This window comes from Schistocerca nitens, chromosome 8, assembly GCF_023898315.1.
Source record: "Schistocerca nitens isolate TAMUIC-IGC-003100 chromosome 8, iqSchNite1.1, whole genome shotgun sequence".
Taxonomy (NCBI): domain Eukaryota; kingdom Metazoa; phylum Arthropoda; class Insecta; order Orthoptera; family Acrididae; genus Schistocerca; species Schistocerca nitens.
Window position 1 is genome coordinate 125,851,990 of NC_064621.1, and position 26,322 is coordinate 125,878,311.

General features: G+C 42.7%; 1 protein-coding gene across 1 annotated transcript in view; it reads left to right on the top strand.

Moving 5' to 3' along the window:
* The window catches only part of LOC126198854 (cholinesterase 1-like), a 178,623-nt gene that overhangs the window by 79,328 nt on the left and 72,973 nt on the right, over nucleotides 1-26,322 (top strand). The window contains exon 7 of the mRNA XM_049935442.1: nucleotides 12,759-12,924. Within this exon, the coding sequence (XP_049791399.1) occupies nucleotides 12,759-12,924 (166 nt within the window). The remainder of the gene's footprint in view (nucleotides 1-12,758; nucleotides 12,925-26,322) is intronic.

Here is a 26,322-nt window from a genome sequence, read left to right on the forward strand (position 1 = left end):
GTCACTCACTGAAATGAACCAGTTGGTTTTCATGACTCATGACTCACCGTTCATTCACAAAAATAATAAATACAAGGCACATTCCCCTTTTGATTCAGGACACTAAACCTGCATTTCTATCAGAATTGGTCCTATTCTGAATGATCGTATAAAGAGGACAAATAATTTTGTGTTATGTCCCTAGTAGTTTTGAGAGACAAAATTTAAATCTCGTTTGCTATAAAAGTCCTAAATATTTTTATCAAGTGTAAAAATTCTAGAAATGAAGACTGATTCTTCTTATATTTTCATATCTTTATTGGTAAAAATATAGTACAATATAAGAATTATGTCATGAGTGTAACTAAAGTGTATCTGCAGTCATCATTTAAAGTCAGCATTACCATATATGTACCGAAGAAACCAAAATTAATCAGTATTGTGATTTATAAGCAAAATTTGACCGTTTTAGTCGGTGTTAGTCTCTTTCTCTTCTCAATGCGTATTTGTCCCACCTTTGGAAATATTTATTCACAGGGCACTATGGTACATAATACAGGGTCTGTAAAAAAAAAAAAAAAAATCATCCGATTTCGCATGTCTGAAACTAGCAAACATGTACAACGAATTTTGTTTTTTGATGAACAGGAAACTCAGTTTTTTTCATACCTTTTCATAGGTGTTCAACATGTCCTCCTTGAGATGAACGGCATATGTCACTGCGGTATTCAGATTGTTCCCACACTGCAGCGAGCATGTCTTGAGTTACAGCTTCCACATCTGTTGTTACGTGATGTCTCGTTTAATTCATTGTTGCTGGCAACGGAGGCACATAAACAGAGTCTTTTATAAATCCCCACAAGAAATAACCACATACAGCCAGGTCCAGTGACCTTGAAGGCCAGTAATGTAAGGCTGAATCTTTTGGCCTAGTGCGACCGATCCATTGGCCAGTAATCCTTTGATTTAAAAATTCGTGCACTTTCAGATGCCAGTGCGGTGGGCCCCCATCCTCTTGGTAAATGAAGTCGTTAGAATCAGTCTCCAACTGTGGGGAAAGGAAGTTTTCTGGCATATCGAGATATGAGCTTCTTGTAAATGTGTTTTCGGCAAAGAAACATGAACCATACACGTATTCCCATGAAACTGCACAAAACACATTAAATTTTGGAGAGTCCCTCTCACGTTGTACAGCTTCGTATGGTTGTTCTGTACCCCATATTCTCACATTGTGACGGTACGGCTTTTCATTTAAATGGAATATTGACTCGTCACTAAATACTAAGCGTGGAAGAAAACTGTCATCCCCCCTGCCGCGCGGAGTAGCCGCTGTCTTGGCCGCCTTGTCACGGTTCGCGCGGCTCCCCCCCCCCCCTCCCCCACCCCGGTCGGTGGTTCGAGTCCCCACTCGAGCACGGGTGTGTGTGTTGTATTTAGCTTGAGTTAGTTGAAGTTAGGTTAATTAGTTGTGTAAGATTAGCACAAATTTTAAAAAAATCATCCTCCATCTTATCGTGAACGAAATTAACGAAATTACAGAAGTCCACTCATTGTTGTGTCACCTTCACGAAGAGCTTGCAGTAGCTGACTTTTGTGTGGTTCCATATGTAAACGTCGACACAACACTCGCCAGACGGATATCGAGGGCATGTTGAGCTGTGGAGCTGCACGGCGAACGTATTTCTGAGAACTCCTTGCGAAACTATGGCGGATGCGTTCGACGGCTGTATCAGCACTCGGGGACGGCCCAGCTATTTGTCTTCACACAAACAACTCGTTTCTCGGAATTGTTCATGACATCATGTAATGCTCTGTGCTGTAGGAGGATCCACCTCAAACTCACGCTGAACAGTTATTACTGACCCGCACTGCGCAAAATGTAGAAAACAAATGCTTTCTGTTCTCCCGACACCATTTGTATTAGAACTCAACTGCTGCTACCTAGCGTGAACCATGTAAAACTCGAGAATTTGCTCTTTCCAACAGTACGTTGTTCACAGACATATCTGAAATAACATAACAGTTATGATTTTTTTTTTAAATTGGATGATTCTTTAAGATACATCCTGTACTTTTAGAGCCTAATTTTACGGCATTGGCCACAGAAATTTTCTTGTTTCCCCCATCTTTAAGGAATCGCTGTTTCTTGGAAAGTATCCTTCGGCTGAATATTTGTTCAATTCGATAATTGCAGCAATTACCGGGTCATGACTTGCTTAAAGCTGACTAACAGTTTCATCGAACTCCTCCCAGGTTGAAGGAGTCTCATGCATTATGGTGGTAACTGCTTGATAAATGAATTTTTCTTTTTTTTTTTTTTTTTTTGTTGAACAACAAATGCTTTCATTTCTGCAGTGGCCTTCATACAGCAGCCCTGAAATGGCTTGTCGAGTGAAAATCCTTGCCTTTTGAATCGAGGGTCCAGTGACATTGCCTGACCAATCAATTCGTTACTGAAGATAGCACCAAACCGTTCTGATAACCGTTTAAGCAAATTATCAGCCAATGACTATTTCTTGGCAAGATTTCCAGTTTTGAAAGTGAGGGTGTTTCAGCAGAGGACACCTCTTTGGTTAAGTTATCCAAACATTTCAAAATGTTACATTATCTCCCATTATGCATCTTTTAAGTTTTGATATGTCCCCTTAGAAAAATGTATGAATTACTGTGCTGATAAACCTCTTACGTTATTTCACTTTCAAACAGCTGAGCAAAACTGAACGTACTCAGACACTTCTCTCTTTACTTGTTCTGATCATCACTAAACTGATACACAATATTTTTAGCGCCACGCAATCTGACTTTCAATAATCCCTACAAAAGAATGGCCCTAACTAACAATAACCAATACTGCCCGCTAAATAAAAGATTCTAACTACTGAAGGCACTAACTACTGATAGGCATAGTTAGCAAATGAAAGATTTTGATAGAGAACAAACAATGTATTTACCTTAATAGTGTTCAAAAGTCATTTTATATATATATATATATATATATATATATATATATATATATATATATACTCCTGGAAATGGAAAAAAGAACACATTGACACCGGTGTGTCAGACCCACCATACTTGCTCCGGACACTGCGAGAGGGCTGTACAAGCAATGATCACACGCACGGCACAGCGGACACACCAGGAACCGCGGTGTTGGCCGTCGAATGGCGCTAGCTGCGCAGCATTTGTGCACCGCCACCGTCAGTGTCAGCCAGTTTGCCGTGGCATACGGAGCTCCATCGCAGTCTTTAACACTGGTAGCATGCCGCGACAGCGTGGACGTGAACCGTATGTGCAGTTGACGGACTTGGAGCGAGGGCGTATAGTGGGCATGCGGGAGGCCGGGTGGACGTACCGCCGAATTGCTCAACACGTGGGGCGTGAGGTCTCCACAGTACATCGATGTTGTCGCCAGTGGTCGGCGGAAGGTGCACGTGCCCGTCGACCTGGGACCGGACCGCAGCGACGCACGGATGCACGCCAAGACCGTAGGATCCTACGCAGTGCCGTAGGGGACCGCACCGCCACTTCCCAGCAAATTAGGGACACTGTTGCTCCTGAGGTATCGGCGAGGACCATTCGCAACCGTCTCCATGAAGCTGGGCTACGGTCCCGCACACCGTTAGGCCGTCTTCCGCTCACGCCCCAACATCGTGCAGCCCGCCTCCAGTGGTGTCGCGACAGGCGTGAATGGAGGGACGAATGGAGACGTGTCTTCAGCGATGAGAGTCGCTTCTGCCTTGGTGCCAATGATGGTCGTATGCGTGTTTGGCGCCGTGCAGGTGAGCGCCACAATCAGGACTGCATACGACCGAGGCACACAGGGCCAACACCCGGCATCATGGTGTGGGGAGCGATCTCCTCCACTGGCCGTACACCACTGGTGATCGTCGAGGGGACACTGAATAGTGCACGGTACATCCAAACCGTCATCGAACCCATCGTTCTACCATTCCTAGACCGGCAATGGAACTTGCTGTTCCAACAGGACAATGCACGTCCGCATGTATCCCGTGCCACCGAACGTGCTCTAGAAGGTGTAAGTCAACTACCCTGGCCAGCAAGATCTCCGGATCTGTCCGCCATTGAGCATGTTTGGGACTGGATGAAGCGTCGTCTCACGCGGTCTGCACGTCCAGCACGAACGCTGGTCCAACTGAGGCGCCAGGTGGAAATGGCATGGCAAGCCGTTCCACAGGACTACATCCAGCATCTCTACGATCGTCTCCATGGGAGAATAGCAGCCTGCATTGCTGCGAAAGGTGGATATACACTGTACTAGTGCCGACATTGTGCATGCTCTGTTGCCTGTGTCTATGTGCCTGTGGTTCTGTCAGTGTGATCATGTGATGTATCTGACCCCAGGAATGTGTCAATAAAGTTTCCCCTTCCTGGGACAATGAATTCACGGTGTTCTTATTTCCATTTCCAGGAGTATATATATATATATATATATATATATATATATATATATATATATATATATATATATATATCAGTTCATGACATCCAGTCTTACAAATTTACTCTTTCTGATGGACACATATTCAAATCATCCGCTCTCAAAACTCCGCCATCTCTCTCCCCACATCCACCACTGCTGGTGGCTCACCTTTAACTGCGCAACGCTACTCGCTGTTCACATGAAACTGTCCAACACTACAATAGAAAATATTCCAACAATGCAAACCAGCCACAGACTTCACACAGCACTGTCAGTGATTTTCATATAGAGCGCTACGTGGCGTTACCAACATAAAAACTTAAACAGCCTACTTACAGTTTAAGGTGATCGATTTTCCGGCTAAAACAGAGAGGCAAGAAATTATGGGATCTTTATTTAAAGTATATATTTGCAACAATTCGTAAGTAGAGTTTGATCTAGTTGGGACATCTTGTTTCAGTTTCACTTGGTTTCTTACTTTATAAAATCTTCTTGTTTTTCAGCAAGTTTGCATAAAGCAAAGGGTCTCTCCTTAAAAAACGAAACAACTCCTTTAACCTCGTCAAAGGTTTTCTGTGTGTGCTTCTGAATTGCGTGCTGCACAGCAAGGTTGAAAGAATACGCAAAGCATGGGATATATGGAAGTTTCAGAAACATGGTAGTTAATTTTACACTTGATGCACTATCTGTTATTATGGAAGTGATTTTGTAATTGATATTGCATTTGGCGATAAAAGACTTTACCCATTTGGGATGTTTTCTGCAGTTTGTTTGTCTCCGAATTGTGAGCACTAGAAAAGGTATGCCTTATCTTCACTCTATTCATCTATAAAATCTGCAGTGAATGCATAGAAAGCAACGTTATTTAGGCTGGTCCACGCATCAAATCTATAGCAGACTGCCTTTGCGCTGGCCAAATTGTTTTTAATTTTATCAAATGACTCATGATACAAACTGGGCATCGGCAAGTTTGACAACGTTTTTCGACTTGGTAAATTATAATTGGGCAAAGCATACAGTAAATAACTTTTTTTTTTAAATTCTGAGTCTTCAGCTGTAGAGAAAGGATGGTGTTCTCTGCACATCATTTTTAAAAGCTGTACATCTAATGTCATACTTGTATTTAAAGTGAACGGCTTTACAATATTAAAAAATTAACTTACTTGGTGTTGTCAATGAAAAGCAGTTGGTGGTGGGGGCATCACAAAAGGAAATAAAGCAGAACTTGGTCCAGATGGGTTGGATACAGCTTGAGACTAAATTTGCTTTTCTGAGTGGATTACCTTCACCGCGGCGAAAGCAGGCGGCAGTGAGGACGGATGACGAGAAATGATTTCTCGATTTTCTGTATCGATTGATGGCGATCTCGATCGGCTTGCTGACCCACATCGCTCAAGAGGTACTGTAGGATACTTCGATTTTACATGCCTCTTCAGTTCCGATGATGAGGCAGAAGCCATGGAAATTATTTGCTGACGGCAGCGGCATTTTCGTTTTTACTTCTTTTTGGTATAATGGTACCGTACATCGCTCGTAATTCTTCTAGGCGAAGGCAATGTGGCTGGCATATTGTTGTGCAGCCGTGAAAAGTACACTGGAAAAATTAAAATATTTATTTTTAACATAGTCATTTTAAATTTTAAAAGCTTAAAGTGATAATAAATATGCATGCAGCGCATTCTGTAATCAGAAGTTGTAAAATAGGATGTAGGACGTTATAATATGGGAAACCTAGCTCCACAATCGTGAAGTCTGTATAATATACGAAAAGGTGTGGAGCAGTCTTAGTGATTAAGGAACTCGCGAAGACAAGTCTCTTTTTTACTTCCCCCTTCCTTCGTCTGTCACACGTTATTTTGCTTGGAAGGCAGCAGAATTCCTTCATTTCATCTACTTCATGGTTACAAGTTTTTATATTAATTTTATCACTAATCTCATTTCTGCTACCCCTTATTAGATTTGTCTTTCTTCGGTTTATCCTTAATCGATATTCTGTACTTAGCATACTGTTTCCTCCATTTAATAGGTCCTGTAATCATACTTCAGTTTCACTGTGGATAGCAATTTCAATGATATTCCTTCGCTCTCAATTTTAATCTCGCTCGTGAACGTTTCTTTTATTTCCATGATTAGTTCTTCGATGTATAAACTGAACAGCAGGGGCGAAAGACTACATCCCTGTCCTACACCGCTTTTAATCCGAGCACTTCGTTCTTGCCCTTTCATTCCTATTGTTCCCTCTGGCTGCTGGTAAATATTGTATATTATTCGTCTCTTTCTATAGCTTACTTCAATTTTTTCAGAATTTCAAACATCTTGCAGCATTTTACATTGTGGAACACTTTTTACTGATCAACAAATCCTATAAATCTGTCTTGCTTCCATTCTCAATCGCATCGTCAGAACAACCCCTTTGGTGTCCTTACATTTCCGGAAGCCAAATTGATCATTTAACAGTTCCATAATTTTCTTTTCCATTTTCTTCCATTATACTCGCCAGAAACTAAGAAGCATGGTGGTACGTGGTGTGGGTTAAGGATCTAGATTGAGTGGTAAGCATCTGGGCCATGAAGATATTTAACAAAACTAAACAGTCTTTTTATTGATCCATGAGAATATTTAACCCACTCAGCACAATTGAAGCAATGACCAAAGAGCGGAAAATCTCGTTACCAAATTTAGCATTTCACAACAGGAAGACCACGTCAAATATAATTTTACAGTGATGGAGTTCCGACCTACAGCGAACTAATTCACAGCTAGGACCCTTGGACAGTTAAGGCAGAATTAAAACAGAGAGAAGCTACATTGTAAAAGATGCAAAATATAAAATCTTAAAACCTACAAGAATCTGCCACAAACAATCTAGACAGTGAAATTCTAAGGATTCCTTTTAACAAGAGAGTAAAAATACCTTAAATAATGAAACCCTCAAATTTAGGTATTGATAATAAAAAATCTTTAAAACAATGAACCTTAAAAAAAGCAAGATGTGAAATTTAGGAGTTGTAATCTTAACTGTATGTAATGAATTCTTTAAGAACATTTAAGTAACAGTGACCTGGAAACCTCAACTTCATAAATTTAACTAAGCGAGACTTTACAGAAAACGTAATAACTCTCTTGCTAAACCACATGTGGTCGTAGACAACAGTCCACAATGGTGAAAAACAATAAATTGGAGTTCCAAAACTTACAGTTCGTGGTAAGATTAATATTCAACAACTTAGAAGCTAATCAGACAGGATATCGACATCACAAAATGGTAATGAAAACCACAATATAATATACAAATGGCATTCAAGGTGAATCCTTAGGACAATAACACAACCGCAAAAGTGGCCCAGCAGGCAAACAGCTGGTCTCCAAGGTATCTGCTCATACATCAAATACACGCGATTCTCACCTTTTCCAAACAGCCCTCTGCCGAACGATGCGTCCAGCAGTTTAGGTCAACGCTTTTCGTGAGCGGCCCCGTCATCTGCATCCACCATATTGCAGAGTGTACCAGGTGATATCTCTTTCAAAAATGAGCATGTACGTTCAACGTCCAACGAGTGATTCAGCTCCACGAAGGCACCGTCGCGTCACGTAGTTCACCGGTGATACCGGACACGAGGTACACAGGCTGGCGAAAGCTGAGTGAGAACGAGGTTTGGCCCTTGCACCTAGCAGACTCGGACATGAGCGTTACCATGGCTGCGCCAACACTCCTTATACAGGATGGTCATCGATAGTGACCGGGCCAAATATCTCACGAAATAAGAGTCAAACGAAAAAAGTACAAAGAACGAAACTCGTCTAGCTTGAAGGGGAAAACCAGATGGCGTTATGGTTGTCCCGCGAGATGGCGCTGCCATAGGTCAAACGGATATCAACTGCGTTTTTAAAAAATAGGAACCCCCATTTTTATTACATATTCGTGTAGTACGTAAAGAAATATCAATGTTTTAGTTGGACCACTTTTTTCGCTTTGCGATACATGGCACTGTAATTGTCAGAAACGTATAAGTACGTGGTATCACGTAACATTCCGGCAGTGCGGACGGTATTTGCTTCGTTATACATTACCTGTGTTAAATTGGACCGTTTACCAATTGCGGAAAGGGTCTATATCGTGTTGATGTCTACCTCTACATCTACATCTACATTTATACTCCGCAAACCACCCAACGGTGTGTGGCGGAGGGCACTTTACGTGCCACTGTCATTACCTCCCTTTCCTGTTCCAGTCGCGTATGGTTCGCGGGAAGAACGACTGTCTGAAAGCCTCCGTGCGCGCTCTAATCTCTCTAATTTTACATTCGTGATCTCCTCGGGAGGTATTGTGGCTATTGTGATTCAAATGCCCAACGGGCGTGTGCTATGTATGTTGCTCGGTATCCTGGACGACATCATCCAAGTGTCCGGACCGTTCGCCGGATAGTTACGTTATTTAAGGAAACAGAAAGTGTTCAGCCACATGTGAAACGTCAACTACGACCTGCAACGTATGATGATGCCCAAGTAGATGATCTAGCTGATGTCGCGGCTAATCCGCACATCAGTAGCAGACAAATTGCGCGAGAATCGGGAATCTCAAAAACGTCGGTGTTGAGAATGCTACATCAACATCGATTGCACCCGTACCATATTTCTATGCACCATGAATTGCGTGGCGATGACTTTGAACGTCGTGTACAGTTCTGCCACTGTGCACAAGAGAAATTACCGGACGATGACAGATTTTTTGCACGCTTTCTATTTAGCGACGAAGCGTCATTCACCAACAGCGATAACGTAAACCGCCATAATATGCACTATTGGGCAACGGAAAATCCACGATGGCTGCGACAAGTGGAACATCAGCCACTCTGCGGGTATGGTGCGGCATTCTGGGCGAAAGGACAATTGGCCCCAATTTTAGCGATGGCAATCTAAATGGTACAATGTATGCTGATTTCCCACGTCATGTTCTACCGATGTTACTACGTTTCACTGCATGACAGAATGGCGATGTACTTCCAACATGATGGATGTCCAGCACATAGCTCGCATGCTGTTGAAACGCTATTGAATAGCATATTTCATGACAGGTGGATTGGTCGTCGAAGCACGCACGTTCACTGGATCTGACGTCCCCGGATTTCTTTCTGAGGGGGAAAGTTGAAGGACATTTGCTATCGTGATCCACCGACAACGACTGACAACATGAGTCAGCGCATTGTCAATACATGTCCGAACATTACGGAAGACGAACTACTCGCTGTTGAGAGGAATGTCGTTAAACGTATTGCCAAATGCAATGAGGTTGTCGGACATCATTTTGAGCGTTTATTGCATTAATGTGGTATTTAGAGGTATCACGCTGTAACAGCGTGCGTTCTCAGAAATGATATGTTCACAAAGGTACATGTATCACATTGGAACAACCGAAATAAAATGTTCAAACGTACCTACGTTCTGTATTTTAATTTAAGAAACCTAACTGTTACCAACTGTTCGTCTAAAATTGTGAGCCATATGTTTGTGACTATTACAGCGCCATCTGTCACAAAGCGAAAAAGTGGGCTAACTAAAACATATTTCTTTACGTACTACACGAATATGTAATAAAAATGAGGGTTTCTATTGAAAAAAAAGAAAAAACGCAGTTGATATCCGTTTGACCTATCGCAGCGCCATCTAGCGGGCCAACCACAGCGCCATCTGGTTTCCGTTTCGTTCTTTGTAGTCTTCTGGTTTGACGCTTATTTCGTGAGATATTTGGCCCGGTCACGATCAGTAGACCATCCTGTAGACTCTCCGTGCAACTGCATAGATAAACATTAGCTGATGCCGACAACAAGTGACACCCATGAGGCAGAACTTCACTGTTTCGCCTCCCGTGAGCGCCCCACCTCGTCACCAGAAGAAGCCTCGCCAAAACTCGCAGCGGCTCCATCAGAGCGACCGCTGCCGACTTTACGCGAATGACAGTACCAGTGAAATCAAATGGAGCTATCGCACTCGAGATCGAGCCACCACCATACTGGCTCAGTACGACACTTTTCCCACACCTACCTTCAGCTCCCATACTTCAACACAAGAGAACGAACCTTTCCCTTTCATTATGGCACTTGTTGTTGTTGTGGTCTTCAATCCTGAGACTGGTTTGATGCAGCTCTCCATGCTACTCCACCCTGTGCTAGCTTCTTCGTCTCCCAGTACCTACTGCAACCTCCATCCTTCTGAATCTGCTAGTGTATTCATCTATTGGTCTCCCTCTACGGTTTTTACCCTCCACGCTGCCCTCCAATACTAAATTGGTGATCCCTTGATGTCTCAGACCATGTCCTACCAACCGATCCCTTCTTCTACTCAAGTTGTGCCACAAACTTCTCCTCTCCCCAACTCTATTCAATACCACATCATTAGTTATGTGATCTACCCATCTGATCTTCAGCTTTCTTCTGTAGCACCACATTTCGAAAGCTTCTATTCTCTTCTTGTCCAAACTATTTATCGTCCATGTTTCACTTCCATACATGGCTACACTCCATAAAAATACTTTCAGAAACGACTTCCCGACACTTAAATCTATACTCGATGTTAACAAATTTCTCTTCTTCAGAAACACTTTCCTTGCCATTGCCAGTCTACATTTTATATCATCTCTACTTCGACCATCATCAGTTATTTTGCTCCCCAAATAGCAAACCTCATCTACAAATTTACGTGTCTCATTTCCTAATATAATTCCCTCAGCTTCACCCGAATTAATTCTTCTACATTCCATTATCCTCGTTTTGTAATGTATTTTACCACTGCCACATTCAGAATTTGAAAGAGAGTATTCCAGTCAACATTGTCAAAAGCTTTCTCTAAGTCTACAAATGCTGGAAACGTAGGTTTGCCTTTCCTTATTCTTTCTTCTAGTCGTAGTCGTAGGGTCAGTATTGCCTCACGTGTTGCAGTATTTCTACGGAATCGTAACTGATTTTCCCCGAAGTCGGCTTCTACCAGTTTTTCCATTCGTCTGTAAAGAATTCACGTTAATATTTTGCAGCTGTGACTTATTAAATTGATAGTTCGGTGTCTTTCACATCTGTCAACACCTGCTTTCTTTGGGACACTTAACAACTGAAAATGTGTGCAAGAGAAAATCACGCAATCTTTATCTTACATTGTACTGGTGTCTATAGCCTGTGTCTGCATTTACTGTCCGCTAGCTAAAACTCTCTTTCAAATTTTGAAGGTGGCAGGGGTAAAATACAGGGAGCGAAAGGCTATTTACAATTTGTACAGAAAGCAGATGGCAGTTATAAGAGTCGAGGGACACGAAAGGGAAGCTGTGGTTGGGAAGGGAGTCAGACAGGGTTGTAGCCTCTCCCCGATGTTATTCAATCTGTATAATGAGCAAGCAGTAAAGGAAACAAAAGAAAAATTCGGAGTAGGTATTAAAATCCACGGAGAAGAAATAAAAACTTTGAGGTTCGCCGATGGCATTGTAATTCTGTCAGAGACAGCGGGGGACTTGGAGGGGCAGTTGAACGGAACGGATAGTGTCTTGAGGATATAAGATGAACATCAAGAAAAGCAAAACGAGGATAATGGAATGTATTCGAATTAAATCGGGTGATGCTGCGGGAATTAGATTAGAAAATGAGACGCTTAAAGCAGTAAATGAGTTTTGCTATTTGGGGAGCAAAATAATTGATGATGGTCGAAGGGGAGAGGATATAAAATGAAGACTGGCAATGGCAAGGAAAGAATTTCTGAAGAAGAGAAATTTGTTAACATCGAGTATAGATTTGTTGGGAAGTCGTTTCTGAAAGTATTTGTATGGAGTGTAGCCTTGTATGGAAGTGAAACGTGGAGGATAAATAGTTTAGACAAGAAGAGAATAGAAGCTTTCGAAATGTGGTGCTACAGAAGAATGCTGAATATTGGATGGGTAGATCACGTAACTAATGCGGAGGTATTGAATAGAATTGGAAAGATGAGAAATTTATGGCACAAGTGACTAGAAGAAGGGATCGGGTGGTAGGGCATATTCAGAGGCATCAAGGGATCACCAATTTAGAATTGGAGGGCAGCGTGGAGCGTAAAAATCGTAGAGGGAGTCGAAGAGATGAATACATTAAGCAGATTCAGAAGAATGTAGGTTGCAGTAGGTACTGGGAGATGAAGAAGCTAGCTCAGGATAGAGTAGCATGGAGAGCTGCATCAAACCAGTCTCAGGACTGACGGCCACAGCAACAACAGCTAGTAATATGCAGTATTTTGATACTGATTGTGAGAGTCTCTTTTCCCATACTGGTTACTTTTTACGAGGGGGACGTGTACTGAGTTAGCGGTGCGACTGTTGCAGGACAAGCTCCGCTTCGACACGTTCGTGTTCCTGCCGGTGGTGGAGCAACCGTACGAGGGCGCCTTCCTCAACGAGACGCCGTACACCATCCTGGCAGAGGCGCGGGCCAACCGAGTGCCGCTCATCGCTGGCGACACGTCCGCCGAGTGTCTGTTCACTGTGCTAGGTCAGTCACTCTCACCTCCACAGCGGGAGTCGTGATGGCAGCTATTGGCTTCGGATACCGTGTAAGGCTGCCCAGTCTACAACTTCTGCTGACAGACCTCTTTGTGTTGGACTGTGTTAGTCCTCAGTCCGAAGAATGATTTAACTCTCCACACTAGACTGTCCGTTCGTCTCTGCATATTAGCCTTGGTCTCCCTCTACAATTCTTACCGCCACACTTCCTCAGTTACCAAACTGGCGATTCCTGCATGCTGCAGAATGAATCCTAGCAACAGGTTCCTTCTCTTAGTCTACTTATGCCACGCATTTTTCTCTCTGACTCGATTCAGAGGCCCTTCATCAGTTACCGATCTAACCTTCCAATTTACGGCATTCTTCTGTAGCATCATATTTCAGAAATATGGCCGAAAAAAACGTTGGGACTGGTAAGTGGCTGGGGGCGTAAGTACTTATCAAGTTTAAAAACACTTATCAACAAAGCAGAGCAGCAAATCAGAGCATATGAGCATAACAAAACTTAAGTAAATATTATTTGTAATAAAATCGAACAAACTGACATGAACTTACCATCCAGCATAAAATGTCAAATCGGCAAAATTCCGGCTCCAAAAAGTAAATGTGACTTCATAAGTACAGGAAAATCAAAAATAAACAAAGTAGCCTACAACTAATGAACTATTCAAAGATGGAAAGACAGTAATGGAATAGGGTAGCTGGGCCCAAGTACAGGGCACAATTCACAAATAAAATAGCCGGCCGCGGTAACCGAGCGGTTCTAGGCACTTCAGTCCGGAACCGCGGGACTGCTACGGTCGCAGGTTCGAATCCTGCCTCGGGCATGGATGTGTGTGATGTCCTTAGGTTGGTTAGGTTTAAGTAGTTCTAAGTTCTAGGGGACTGATAACCTCAGATGTTAAGTCCCACAGGGCTCAGAGCAATTTGAACAAATAATGATGAACGACACAAAAACATTTAGAGGTAAGATTAATTTTGCCAATAAACTGAAGACAGGATATAGACAACTTAACAACACAGAAAAGACGTAAGCTACGCAGGAATGTAGACAAGGTAGACAAAACAGCAAAATCAAATACTATGTCAACTGATTATACATACTAAGGTCACTCACTTAAACATGTCTTAAAATAATGAAAGCGGACATAGGCGGCGTTTAATTGACATAAATCTTCAGCGAGTGAAACATACGTCAGTCAAACACCTTGAACGGCCGTTCCGTTAGGACAACAGTAAACAAGAAAACACTGAACCCTCAAACTGCTAGCACAACTTTAAAGTGAATCCCAGATAGAATGCAAGTGACTGCAAAACCAATTTCTTCTTCAGGCGCCACTGCCACGACACACCGTTTGTGCACCACTGCTGAAGAGCACTTACTATAGTCAGTACAGACTTCTCTGAGGCCAACACGCCATCCACCACCTGAGCATCCAGAAGAGGAGCCAATGGCCGTGCGTCGACTACTATTATCTGCTAGCTCAGGCCCAGCCTGCACCAGGGTGCCGCATTGCTGGCCACGCCAACTTGCAGCCCTGTCTGTACAACTCAGACCCATTTTTCTTGCTCCCTAGTTATCCATCCTTGGCAGTTCCCCACAGACTTACTCTGTCTCCGGTCTTTCGTTCAGATTCCAGTCCCCATGAAAACAGCGGCTGTCCCATTCTCCATACACATGCATCCTCTACCTCCGGTTGCCAGCTGCCAACCAAAATTCGTTTTCCCAGGTGGCATTACCAAATGCGTCTCCGCTGCTGCCCGACTAACTGCCAGACCGCCAAACAACACTGGCCCATGTTCTATGCATATGGGGCCCCTCGCTTGTGTTGTCAGTTTGTCACCATGACTCGCATCGCCAGGCTCCTGGTATGAGAGTGAAAGTGGGAATGCTCGCTGACCAGTTCCAGGAGCCAATCAGTCCAGGGCGCAAGCAAGATTGGATGACGCAGCTCCCCAAGTGTTGTCCAGTCGTTGCTGCCTACATCCCCACTGTGAGACTCCGACTGCTCTCGGCTGACACTCAGGTCAACTCGTGGACTGAGGTGGCGCTGCCCTCGGCTTCATCGCTCTCTTTTGCTGCAGGATCACACCAGCAGCGCTGGCGCCAACTACTGAGTGGGGTGGGACTATAAATGTGTCGTGAGCTGCTAAATCGTGGCACAAAAGCTTATATTCTCTTCTTATCTACCATACATATATTGATTGCTTTCGTACAAGTCTACACGCCACATTAACACCTTTATAAAAAAACTTAAATTTACATTGAACAACGGAAAATCCAGGAAGGAATGTAACAATACCAAAGAAGGAAAGTTGCCACTCTCCATATAGTGGAGATGCTGAGTCGCGATAGGCACAACAAAAAGATTCACACAATTAAAGCTTTTGGTCATTAAGGACTTTGACATCAGTAGACACACATACACACTCGCACATACACACATACGCTCACCTAAACGCAACTTGCACATGTGTCTGCAGTCTCAGAGAGCTGAAACCACACTGCAAACAGCAGCACCAGTGCATGATGGGAGTGGCGACTGGGTGGGGGTAAGGAGGAGGCTGGGGTATGGAGGGGGAGGGAGAGTATGATGGGAGTGCTGGACAGTGAAGTGTTTTTCAGTTTAGACGGAGGGCAGGAGTGAAAGTGAGGAGGTGGGAGGGGGTAAGTAGTGGGAAGGAGAGAAATAAAAAGAAATTAAAAGAATGGGTGTGGTGGTGAAATGACGGCTGTGTCATGAAGACAGACAGTTTGTTGGTTGTCATGCCTACATAGAATGCAGCACAGAGGTTGCAGCGTAGCTTGTAAATCTGTTTTCACAGGTAGCCCTGCCTTTGATGGGATAGGTGATGTTAGTAATTTGATACAGAATCTTAGCGATCTCATCGTCTATAACTCCAATTTAATCCCTTCATCAATCGGCCTCTTAATTTTATTTTATTTTGCATTTCATTTTGTCAGTCTAATTCCGGGTTCAATTTATACATCACCAGCCCATGATCCGATCCAGCCCATTGTCCGATGTTAACCTTCTCAATCTAATATTTGACTCGGATGAACGGCTCTATTGGTTGCGATGTAATCAATAGCCGAGCGCTGACCTCTTGTATTACTCCAGGTGTATATGTGCCGCGTCTTATGCTCGTTGTATGTGTTAGTAGTACGTAGGTCGTTCAGTGCCCAAAAATGAATGAGGTTTTTTCCCCTTCCAGTAGTTTCTATTTCATAAAATGGTTGCTTAATGCCTGGACTAATCAAATCGCTTATACGTCCATTGAAATCTCCCACGAGCTAGTTTTTTTTTTTACCGTTTTTGGAACAGTGCCACTTACAGCTTTAAAATTATTATAAACATTTTCCTCTCTTGTTTAGGTCTCCCTACATCAGCTGCGTATATATTAAGCATATAAATCGTAGATTCATCTGCTTCTATTGTCATCTTCACTATTCTTCCGTTTCTTGTGAATTAGTAACGGCACTCCTGCTTTGTGCTCGGAGACCTTTATCAACAGCACAGTAGAACAGTGCGTAACTTCCTCTTACGATTCAACCTTTCCCTATCCTTTCTCTGTTACTGCACATGTGCTTATGTTATGCTCTTCCATTTACACAATGATTCCCTGCTCTTTCTTATTCCATGATGCTGTACTCCATGTGGCAGCTTTTAAGTACATTATTTTCCTATTCTTTGTCTTTTTCTGATGTGTGATGGTCAAGATTTTATGCGTCCTGTTCCGAGACTTAAACGCCTTTCTTTCCCAGGCAGGGTGCTACCTCACCCAGGAACTCTCAACACAGAAGACGAGGGTTTTGTTCTTCGGAGTCTTTTTACCCCTTGACAGGCTGTCTTCACTAGAGTCTCAGAACCCAGCCATCCCTGTAGCATCATATGATTTAACTCTGATGTTACTGATTAATGCGATCCACCACTGTTGTATTGATACTCGTTTATCGTGCCGCGATCTACTTCCTTTGTTAGAATATAATCAGATTGCCTCCGATAAACAAAACAGGGAATTAGTCTGAAGTCTATAGTACCTTAACGAATTATATAAGTAACTCACACTGCTGACGACTACATTCCTTACTTTTTCACTTCTGTTGATATTCATCTTACAAGATATATTCAAGGCATTATTCACTACTTGCAACTGTTTCGCAAGTTAATAGCCGTCTTTAGCTTCTGTAAGTCTTTCCATTCTTATGTAGTTAATTCGTGTCATTATTAAACTGATGATTCTGTAAGATTCATATATCCGCACCTGTCTTCTTTGTAATAGGAGCGTTGTATATACCCTACAAAATGTGTGGCGAATCTTTTCTTTCTCAATTATCCGTGTTCAGTCTATGGATGGAGACTATTAGTACACCAGTTTTGTGAAAGTCCTACAAGCTATGGTTCATTCAATTACATTGTTATGTCCAAGTTGTTTATATTTTGTACAGCAACACTTATTGCTCCTCCTTTTCAGCTGAATTTCCTTCCTTAACTTCACAAGTTCAGCCGAACTTCAGTAATCGTATACATGAGTTCACTAGGTGTTACGTTTCCCGTTCTTGATTCTAAATAACGAAGTTGCCTCTTGTACACGTCTACACTAAATTACACTTTGCACTCAAGTTTTGCTGCAAGTTATTTATGGGAACATGTTAAGAGACAGCCAATCCATTATCGGTGCAATCGGAGGAACATGTCTTCTTAAGAAACAAACTTGAATTTCGAAAGACGACTAATAAACACCACTGAACTTGCAACTGAGCATAAATGTTCGAAGTTAATCACAATGTTTTATTTTTGGTCTCTATTACATAGTCTGTCATAAAGCATGTGTTATGGAATAATACTAGAGCCGCGCGGGGTTAGCCGAGTGGTCTGGGCGCTGCAGACTGTGCGGCTGGTCCCGGAGGATGTTCGAGTCCTCCCTCGGGCACGGGTGTTTGTGTGTGTTTGTCCTTAGGATAATTTAGGTTAAGTAGTGTGTAAGCTTAGGGACTGATGACCTTAGCAGTTGAGTCCCATAAGATTTCACACACATTTGAACATTTTTTGTGTACTAGAATCATCCCCTAAGCCCCATCCTTTCGTATCACATACCCTGACTGAACGAATGTCAGTGTTCTTCCGAATAACTGGCAGATGCTTGACGATAAAAGCGTTCGATCCCGTGAAAGCATACTTACATATTCCAACAGCCAGCTTAATGTGATGAATGTACAAATATGGTACAACCCTACGTAACGCTGCGGTAGGGAACGCGAAAAAAAAAGGATGAAACTAATTACAGTGGCCACACAGTCGTTACAGCAGTCGTTCCGGCCGCGCTCAGTGAATGGAAGCGGAAAAAGCCGTAACAAGTAGCAGACTGGAAAGTACCTCCTACTATGCATTTCACAGAGGTTTGCAGAGTATGGGCGTAGCGGTAGATAAGCGCGAATATGTAAATCTACTGGCTTTCGTGGCCGCTGTCATTGAAGGTAAAAATCTTAGTTTCCTCTTTTCAATCGACGTTTCGACCCCTCTACTGGTATCTTCTTCAGGATTAGAATACAGTCAATGGACAGTGCCGCGTACGCTTATAACAGAGATATTTGAAGAAGTAAGGTTACTAAGTGAAATTTTTTCGGCTGCTATTTGTGAGTCTTCATCACTGTTTACGTGTGATAACAGGTAAAGAAAGAGAGGGGGAATTCGTCAGGCAGTAAAGATCTTAACAGAATTTATCCTTGCATGTACCATATTAAAATATCAAAATTTGCGGTCATTCTCGAATGTTTGCGATTACTCAAAAAACGAAGTGATAAATTGGGGGAGTAGGTTGCTATGAGGTAATTGCCACTGTCGTTTCGGCACATTTCAGTCCTTGTTCTTCACTACACAATCATGTGACCACCCGCACTTTCCCTCCTCGGATACGACCCGTTGCTTTTAACGATTTTTGCAAAGACGGTAGTTGTTTATTAAGAAAGAGAAATTAATATTCATTGTGTTATGATGGGTATTGCAATAAATATTAGGACTTCAACTCTGGAATATTTGACAGGCGAGTAATTTTCAACTGATTGTCGTCTCCTACTTTGTCCTGCCGCTCAAAAGGGTGAACGCAGTTCATTCCAGATTTAAACTGTCAAACATCAGCGCTGTATTCCCTGAGGCAGGAGAAGCAGCCTTGTGCGTAGAAACAGCTAGGCAGTCTGAAATGAGCTCGCTGCGGGGCTAGCAACTTATCAGCAGGTACGGAAATGGTCGTGCTTGAACGTTACACTGCCATCACAAAAAAAGTGTTACCGTGGAATACTGACTCGGCTGCAACAACAGGAAATTGTTGATGAGTGGACGACGCAAGAGTCTCAGAAAGATGGAAAGTAAGATAAGTGCAGTGCCGTTGTGGGAGAGATAACAGATGGATTGCTAACGATTCAGGTGTACAGTGAATATACAGGATGCTTCTCACATCAACCTCTAGGCCATTCAGGATGTTTATGCTGTATTAAATATACAGTGAGACTGCTTTGTCTTTTGCTAGACTGTGATACTATGAACCCATTACCGTTCTCATTTTGTTTTAGTCATACGTTCTCATGGCACTGAATTAACCTTTCACTATGTGGGGGACGATAAGATTTATCACAAGAGTTTTGAGGATCCGTAAACGGCGAACAAATAACAAAGAAGCACAAAGAACAGAATTTTCTAAGGTTGACGTGCAGGACAACGCAACATAAAGGGAAGATGAAATTGAATAGTGTTAGTAGACGTCAGGTTCGTGGACGTATCGTGTAAGGAGAGAAAAGACTCCTCCCTTTCTAACCCCCTCACCCCTTCCACAAGAAAAATAAAATATGATGTTCGCAAACTGAATCCTGATCCTGCCCCACTACACAATCACCCACACCATTTTATGACCAGTTAGACAAATACCAGAACATGTAACAAAGATTGACTAGCACCAATTGTTTGTCATTAAATATCAAAATTATTTCGCAGCTCGCTGCTATTCTGTTTACAACTGAAGATGTCAGATGTCGCTGGGTTGCAAAACATTCCAGTAGCGTGTACAATCAGTTTCTGGCGTTGTTTCTCGTGTTAATAGTCAATGACAAAAACTACTAAAACTTTAAAATTATGAACGTTACGTATCAGACACCAAAATACATACAAAACTCATACAAAATATCAGTTAAGCACATCGCAGGTAGGTCCGTTGAGTGGTCAACGTGGCTGACTGTCATGCGGGGGACCCTGATTCGATTCCATGCACTGTCAGGGTTTTTCCTTGGTGGGAGAACTGGAATGGATAGCGCCGGCCAGGGTGGCCAAGCGGTTAAAGGCGCTACAGTCTGGAACCGCGCTACCGCTACGACGCAGGTTCGAATCTTGTCTCGGACATGGATGTGTGTGATGTCCTTAGGTTAGTTAGGTTTAAGTAGTTCTAAGATCTAGGGGACTGATGACCTTAGAAGTTAAGTCCCATAGTGCTCAGAGCCATTTGAACCATCTTTTTCTTTTTTTTTTTGGAACGGAAAGCACTCAGCCACGTGATGCTAACTGAGGAGTCACTTCACAGTTTAGTAGCGGTTCCAGGGTTAAGAAACACGACAGAGATGCGGAGAGCAGCGTGCTCACTACATGTTCCTCCATACCGCATCCAATGACGTCATTGGCAAAGGATGACATGGTGGACGGTCGGATCCGGCTGGCCCGTCTAGGACCGGACCATGGAACAAAATCTTCCCATTTTTTCACGTAGTACTTAGTAGTTACTTATTATAATGTAGTAACAGTCTTATGCCTAGTGGTTAATAGACACGTTTTCGCACGTATAAGAATTCAGAGTCTTGAGGCAATAGCACTGAATAAAAAGTTCTCGGATCTCCAGCCGGGTCAAGAGAAAGGCCAGAACTGCAGGCCACCGTCTCCATTTAGGGTGTTGTTGGTGATTTTTAATTCAGGGGCTTCCTGAATTACACACAACCAGAAACCGTTAGTGCGAACCACGGCAAAAGTTTCGCTACATTGAAACCTTCCCGTCTCCTCTATACCTCTTCTGTTAATGACAACCTTCCCTTTTACAATAAACTATGAAACCTTTCCTTAGGATTTCTATCTCTTGCTTAATAATAACAAATGAAATCTTCCCTTTGAAATTTATTCTGTTTCTCAATCTTCGCATACAAATTTAATTGCTGCTTTTTAAAAGTGATTTTCGGATTATTTCGACGAAACATAGAATGTGTCGTCGTCGTGGCCCTCAGTCGTTACCTGCAATAACCCAAAACTGTCCCTTACCTTTTTTATTGTTACTGGATCGCCATCTGACTGCTACATCGAACTGCGACATGAATATACTTACTCTGTTTTACTATACTCTATTAGCTGCTGGTGGGCTTTCATAATAAGTGGCTGTATTTATTACCAAAGCTGATGTTATTCTTTAACAGCAAAGCTGACGTTATTCTTTAATTAATTTGACTGAAGTTACGTAATTCATAGTTAAACTTTTTCTTGACAACAATAAAATTTTGCAAAGTTTTACGTTGATGGTTTTTGGGATGGATTATAATTAGAAATGCAATATTGCTGGCAAAAGTTAATTATATTCTGAATGAAATGATTTTACAAACGTTCAAATGGGGGACTTACTTTTTACAATAATCTTACAACTAGCAATGCGCAAACATACCTTCAGCAGTCTTGAGTTTCTCAAAAAATTAATTCAATAATATTAGTTCCTCTTATTATAATAGTTAGCTAATGTCTCTGTACATCCGTTTATAATCTCTTGTAAACCATAGCTAGTGGCTGGCAGGCACACCGCTCCTCTCAACCTCTCGCTTCAGACCTGCTACCGACTCGCTTCACTTCTCGCTTACTACTGACTTCCTACGAACGCTAAAGTGCGGTCTCTCCTGCCAACAATGCTTTCTGGTGCAGACAATCCCTGCTACCACTACTCCCTGCTCCCTGCTACCACTCCCGCCCTTTTTAAAATTATATCAATTTGCGGTCTCTCTTGTCAACAATACTTTGGTGCAGACATTCCCTGCTACCACAATTATTTCCAAAATGCAAATATTAATTATTCCTACTTAATCCTATTAATAAAATATAAACATCTTTCATAAATTGTGATTTGACAATGGACAATAGAAATATACACGTCTTACAACATTTGACCCTGTGGGCGTTTCCTAATGCATAATCAGTTAAATCGGATTTCTCGACACAGCGTACACGATAAAATCTGTCATGCTCCCTGCGTTTTTCCTCAGTGCGTACTGTTTGTCCGACGTAAGACTGGCCACGCTTGCCCTGCTGAGTTTATAACTGGTTTCAGTAACTGACAATTTTTTGTCAGAGGCCTGAAGATCGATATGATTTCGCATCTTTTCGGCAGGCAGAATGTCCAAGAAGTGCTTGGCCGAAAATTTGTGTAATTTCAATCACCTGATGCCGGCCAGACCTGACAGCTTTTTATTCAATATTATCGCTGCGACCCTCTGCATCCTTACATTACGTAACTTTACGGGGAGAAAACGTGGCGCCGTGTTATAGGTCTGGAGAGGCTGCGTGTCAAGAAGGCTAATTTAGTGAGTTCACTGGCCGTCCCGCTGTGCTACCATGACCAGAAGACTATTTCACGATTTTCTATGGTGTCCCATCATATCAGCACCACCTTTGTAGGAGGACATTTCGTCGTGCCAACTCTGCACGACAACGAGAAAGGATATACAACACCAGACAACAGCTGGATGCAAATGGCTCTTATGGCGTTGCACCTGCAGTTATCAAGGGCACCCACAGCTTTGGACATGGACTGGATCGATGAAGCTGGGTTTCCAAACAATCGTCACCACGAAAAGGAACTTCAGAGAGGCAGGAAAGGAAGTTCAGCCTCCTTCCGCAACAACAACAACACGGTGCAGACCACAGATCCTCAGAATGGCCTACCAACAACTCGACGGCGAGAGACATAGACACGGCTGCATTGTCAGCGTTTAAAGAAGGAATTAATTTCGCACTTTCGCCCCGGGACATTCCTGTCTATGAAATAATAAATAGGGTCGAACAGACAGTCCTCATGGTCCAAAATGAAAGGCCAGGCGAAATACGGCGTGGAACGAGCCGTGCATTCACTAAAGCAATGTTACCAGCACCCAACATGACCAAGCACTATCGCAATGGCCTTCCAGCACTACGTAATGGCGAAAGCATCGTGGTCCTTCCTGCTGCAAGGGCAGTGCAGCCGTAATTATGGAATACGCAGACTTTGATACGAAGATATGCGTGCTAGTGGATGAAGATAATTGTTGGAAACTCCCACGTGACCCATCATCGAGAATAATAAGAAAGATTTGTGAACTTCTCAAGCGCTCTTCGATGGCAGACACTGTGTCAAGAATTCTTTCATAAACACCTAGATCACCTACTGCTTATGCTTAAAGGAAAATTTGCAAGGATGGGACGCCATTCCGCCTGATTCTATTCACTTGTGGTTAAGCAACGTACAAGCTGGCGAATTACTTGCACTCTCCTCACTCCACATGCGGGAGACTGTGAGCATCATATTAAAAACGTGGCAGATATTATCAGCCGAATTAACAGTATGCGACTTAGTAAGGGTGATATTATGATATTTTGATGTGGTGGGGCTGTTTACGAATGCGCCTATCGAAGACTCTTAGGGTTTGTTATCCTAGTTCTTCGTAAGTGAAGTGGTCGAACTATGTAGGCCTTCGTATTTTCTGTACAACAGGCAGTATGACGATTAGACGGTCGGCATTCCAGTGGGTATCCCGTTAGCTCCATCTGTTGTAAGCATCTTCATGGAGAACTCTGGGGATATTGCCTTAGACGCGGCGCCATTAAAGCCTAGTTGTTTTTTTAGACACGTTCGTCACTTGGCCCTACAGACGATAGAAACTTGCAGAGCTCTTGGAACACCTCAGCGACATTAACAGTAACATCCAGTTCACAGTGGAGGGAGAAAAACACAATACATTGCCCTTGCTCGACGTCCTTGTCCATCGCATACGAAATGGATGCCTTGACCACTGCGTGTATAGAAAGCCTACCCACATTGATCTATACTTTCACGACATCTGCCATCATTATCCACCACAGAAGCGCACTATGTTACAAGCATGGATAATTCCTGGCTGATTAAAACATACTAAGAAGATGCAAACTTATAAAAACGTGCAAAGAAAACCTGGGCATCTGCTGTTCATAAAAATCAGCACAGTGCATATATATTTAGCTCGTACATGCCCCTCTTTAAGACAAAAAGAATATGACGCAGCACGAAGCAAATATCGGAAAAGGGACGGTAATCGGTCCATGTAATGTACAAACAAATGAAAGTAATTTCAGAAAAATTGGATGATTTATTGAAGAGAAAGACCTGCAGAAATTGAGCAAGTAAATAACCTCTTGCCCTTATACAAGCGATTATTCGGCTTGGCATTGACTGATAGAGTTATTGGATGTCATCATGAAGGATATGGTGCCAAATTCTGTCCAATTGGCGCTTTAGATCGTCAAAACTCCAAGATGGCTGGAGGGCCTGGAATCTCATTGACCGGAGTAGAATGTTCTTCAATGATGAGTCCTTCTTAGAGATGAGCCCCGATGACCAGCGATGACGTGTCTGGAGACACCCCAAACAGCAGTGGGACACCAACCTCACTGTCGGTCGAGATACGGCCTGACAACCAAAAATTATGATCTGGGGAGCCATTTGTTTCCATAGCATTACCACTTAGGTTGTTATCCTCAGCACCCTTACAGCGCAGCAATATGTCGACGATATTCCACCTCGTGTTTTGTTGCCCTTCACAGAAAGCCATCTTGGGCTTCAACATTTTAGCAAACAGTGCACGCCCGCACACGGCTAGAGATTCTATTGCTTGTTTTCCAACTTGCCCTACCTTGACCAGCGAGCTCACCAAAGACGTCTCTAATTGAGAACGTTTGGAACATCACGGGCAGGGCTCTCCAACCACCTAGGGATTCTGACTATCTAGCGTGCCAATTGCACAAAATATTGCACGATATCCCTCTGGAGTACATCCAAGAACTCTGTCAATCAGTGGCAAGCCGAATAACTGCTTGCATAAGGGCTACAGTGGGACCAACGCGTTACTGACTTCTTCAATTTGTGAAGTACTTTCTCTTGAATAAATTGCCGAATTTTTCCGAAACTGTAATCATTTGTTTGTTTGCACATGTGCAACACATTTACCTATTTCCGTCATTTCGCATAATTTCTTCGTGGTACGTGTTTTTAATCTGATATTTTTTGCCTCTGAGTGTGAAATAAATATTTGAATAATGTTTAATGTTTCTTAGGGTACTCCCACATTTAAATTACTCCTATACCTCCATTCCAAGAACAAAGTGGCATTTATGTGACGCGTAATTTCTTTGGAATGTCGCCCACAGTTTTTTAATATGGGTTATAATCCGTAATCGCGACTGTGTTTCAACTACTAAGAAAAGATTACTCATTTATTGCAACGTTCAGCAACATTCTTTGGGTCATAACATATAAATAAATTCCATTCACGGTATTGAGACATACTGTTGACAGTGTTCAGAGAGCAACTAACCACAGTCTGGTTTTGCTTGACTTTACTGAAAAACAGTTTCAGATCTACACTTTCATCGTCAGACGGCCTGCATGCTATTATCAAAATACCAAGACGTTGATTTACAGGCGAGTTGCCGTATGGTAAACAGAAATTCAAATGGTTCAAATGGCTCTAAGCACTATGGGACTTAACATCTGAGGTAATCAGTCCCCTGGACTTACAACTACTTAAAGCTAACTAACCTAAGGACATCACACACATCCATGCCCGAGGCAGGATTCGAACCTGCCACCATAGCAGCAGCGTGGTTCCGGACTGAAGTGCCCAGAACCGCTCGGCCACAGCAGCCGGCTAAACAGAAATTCACAGTTTAAAAAACGCGATAGTGATGATTGCGCTAAAAACTCGTCTTAGAACACAACTTACGTATACGACCGCCTAGAACATTTGTTTTCATCTCTGTTATCCAACAAATAACATTTACTTTTTTCTTCCTGTTTTCACATGCTTAGACAGCGGTCTTTATTTGTATTCAGACGGGTGCATAAGTTTTGTATACGCACCCCATGCTTTGATTCACTTATATCAGATGACGTGTAATACTGAATAGTCACAAGGTACATGAGCTTGAAAGATGCTGTGACACATACGATACTTCAGGGAAAGGAAGTGTGTCTTACTTCTCGATTAAGTTCAAATAGGTCTTTGAGATTGAAAAGGGCTCTGAAGCGAAATAAATATAATGGTATTTAGGTATTTGCAACATTATCAGCCTACTTTAGCAAATAGCTG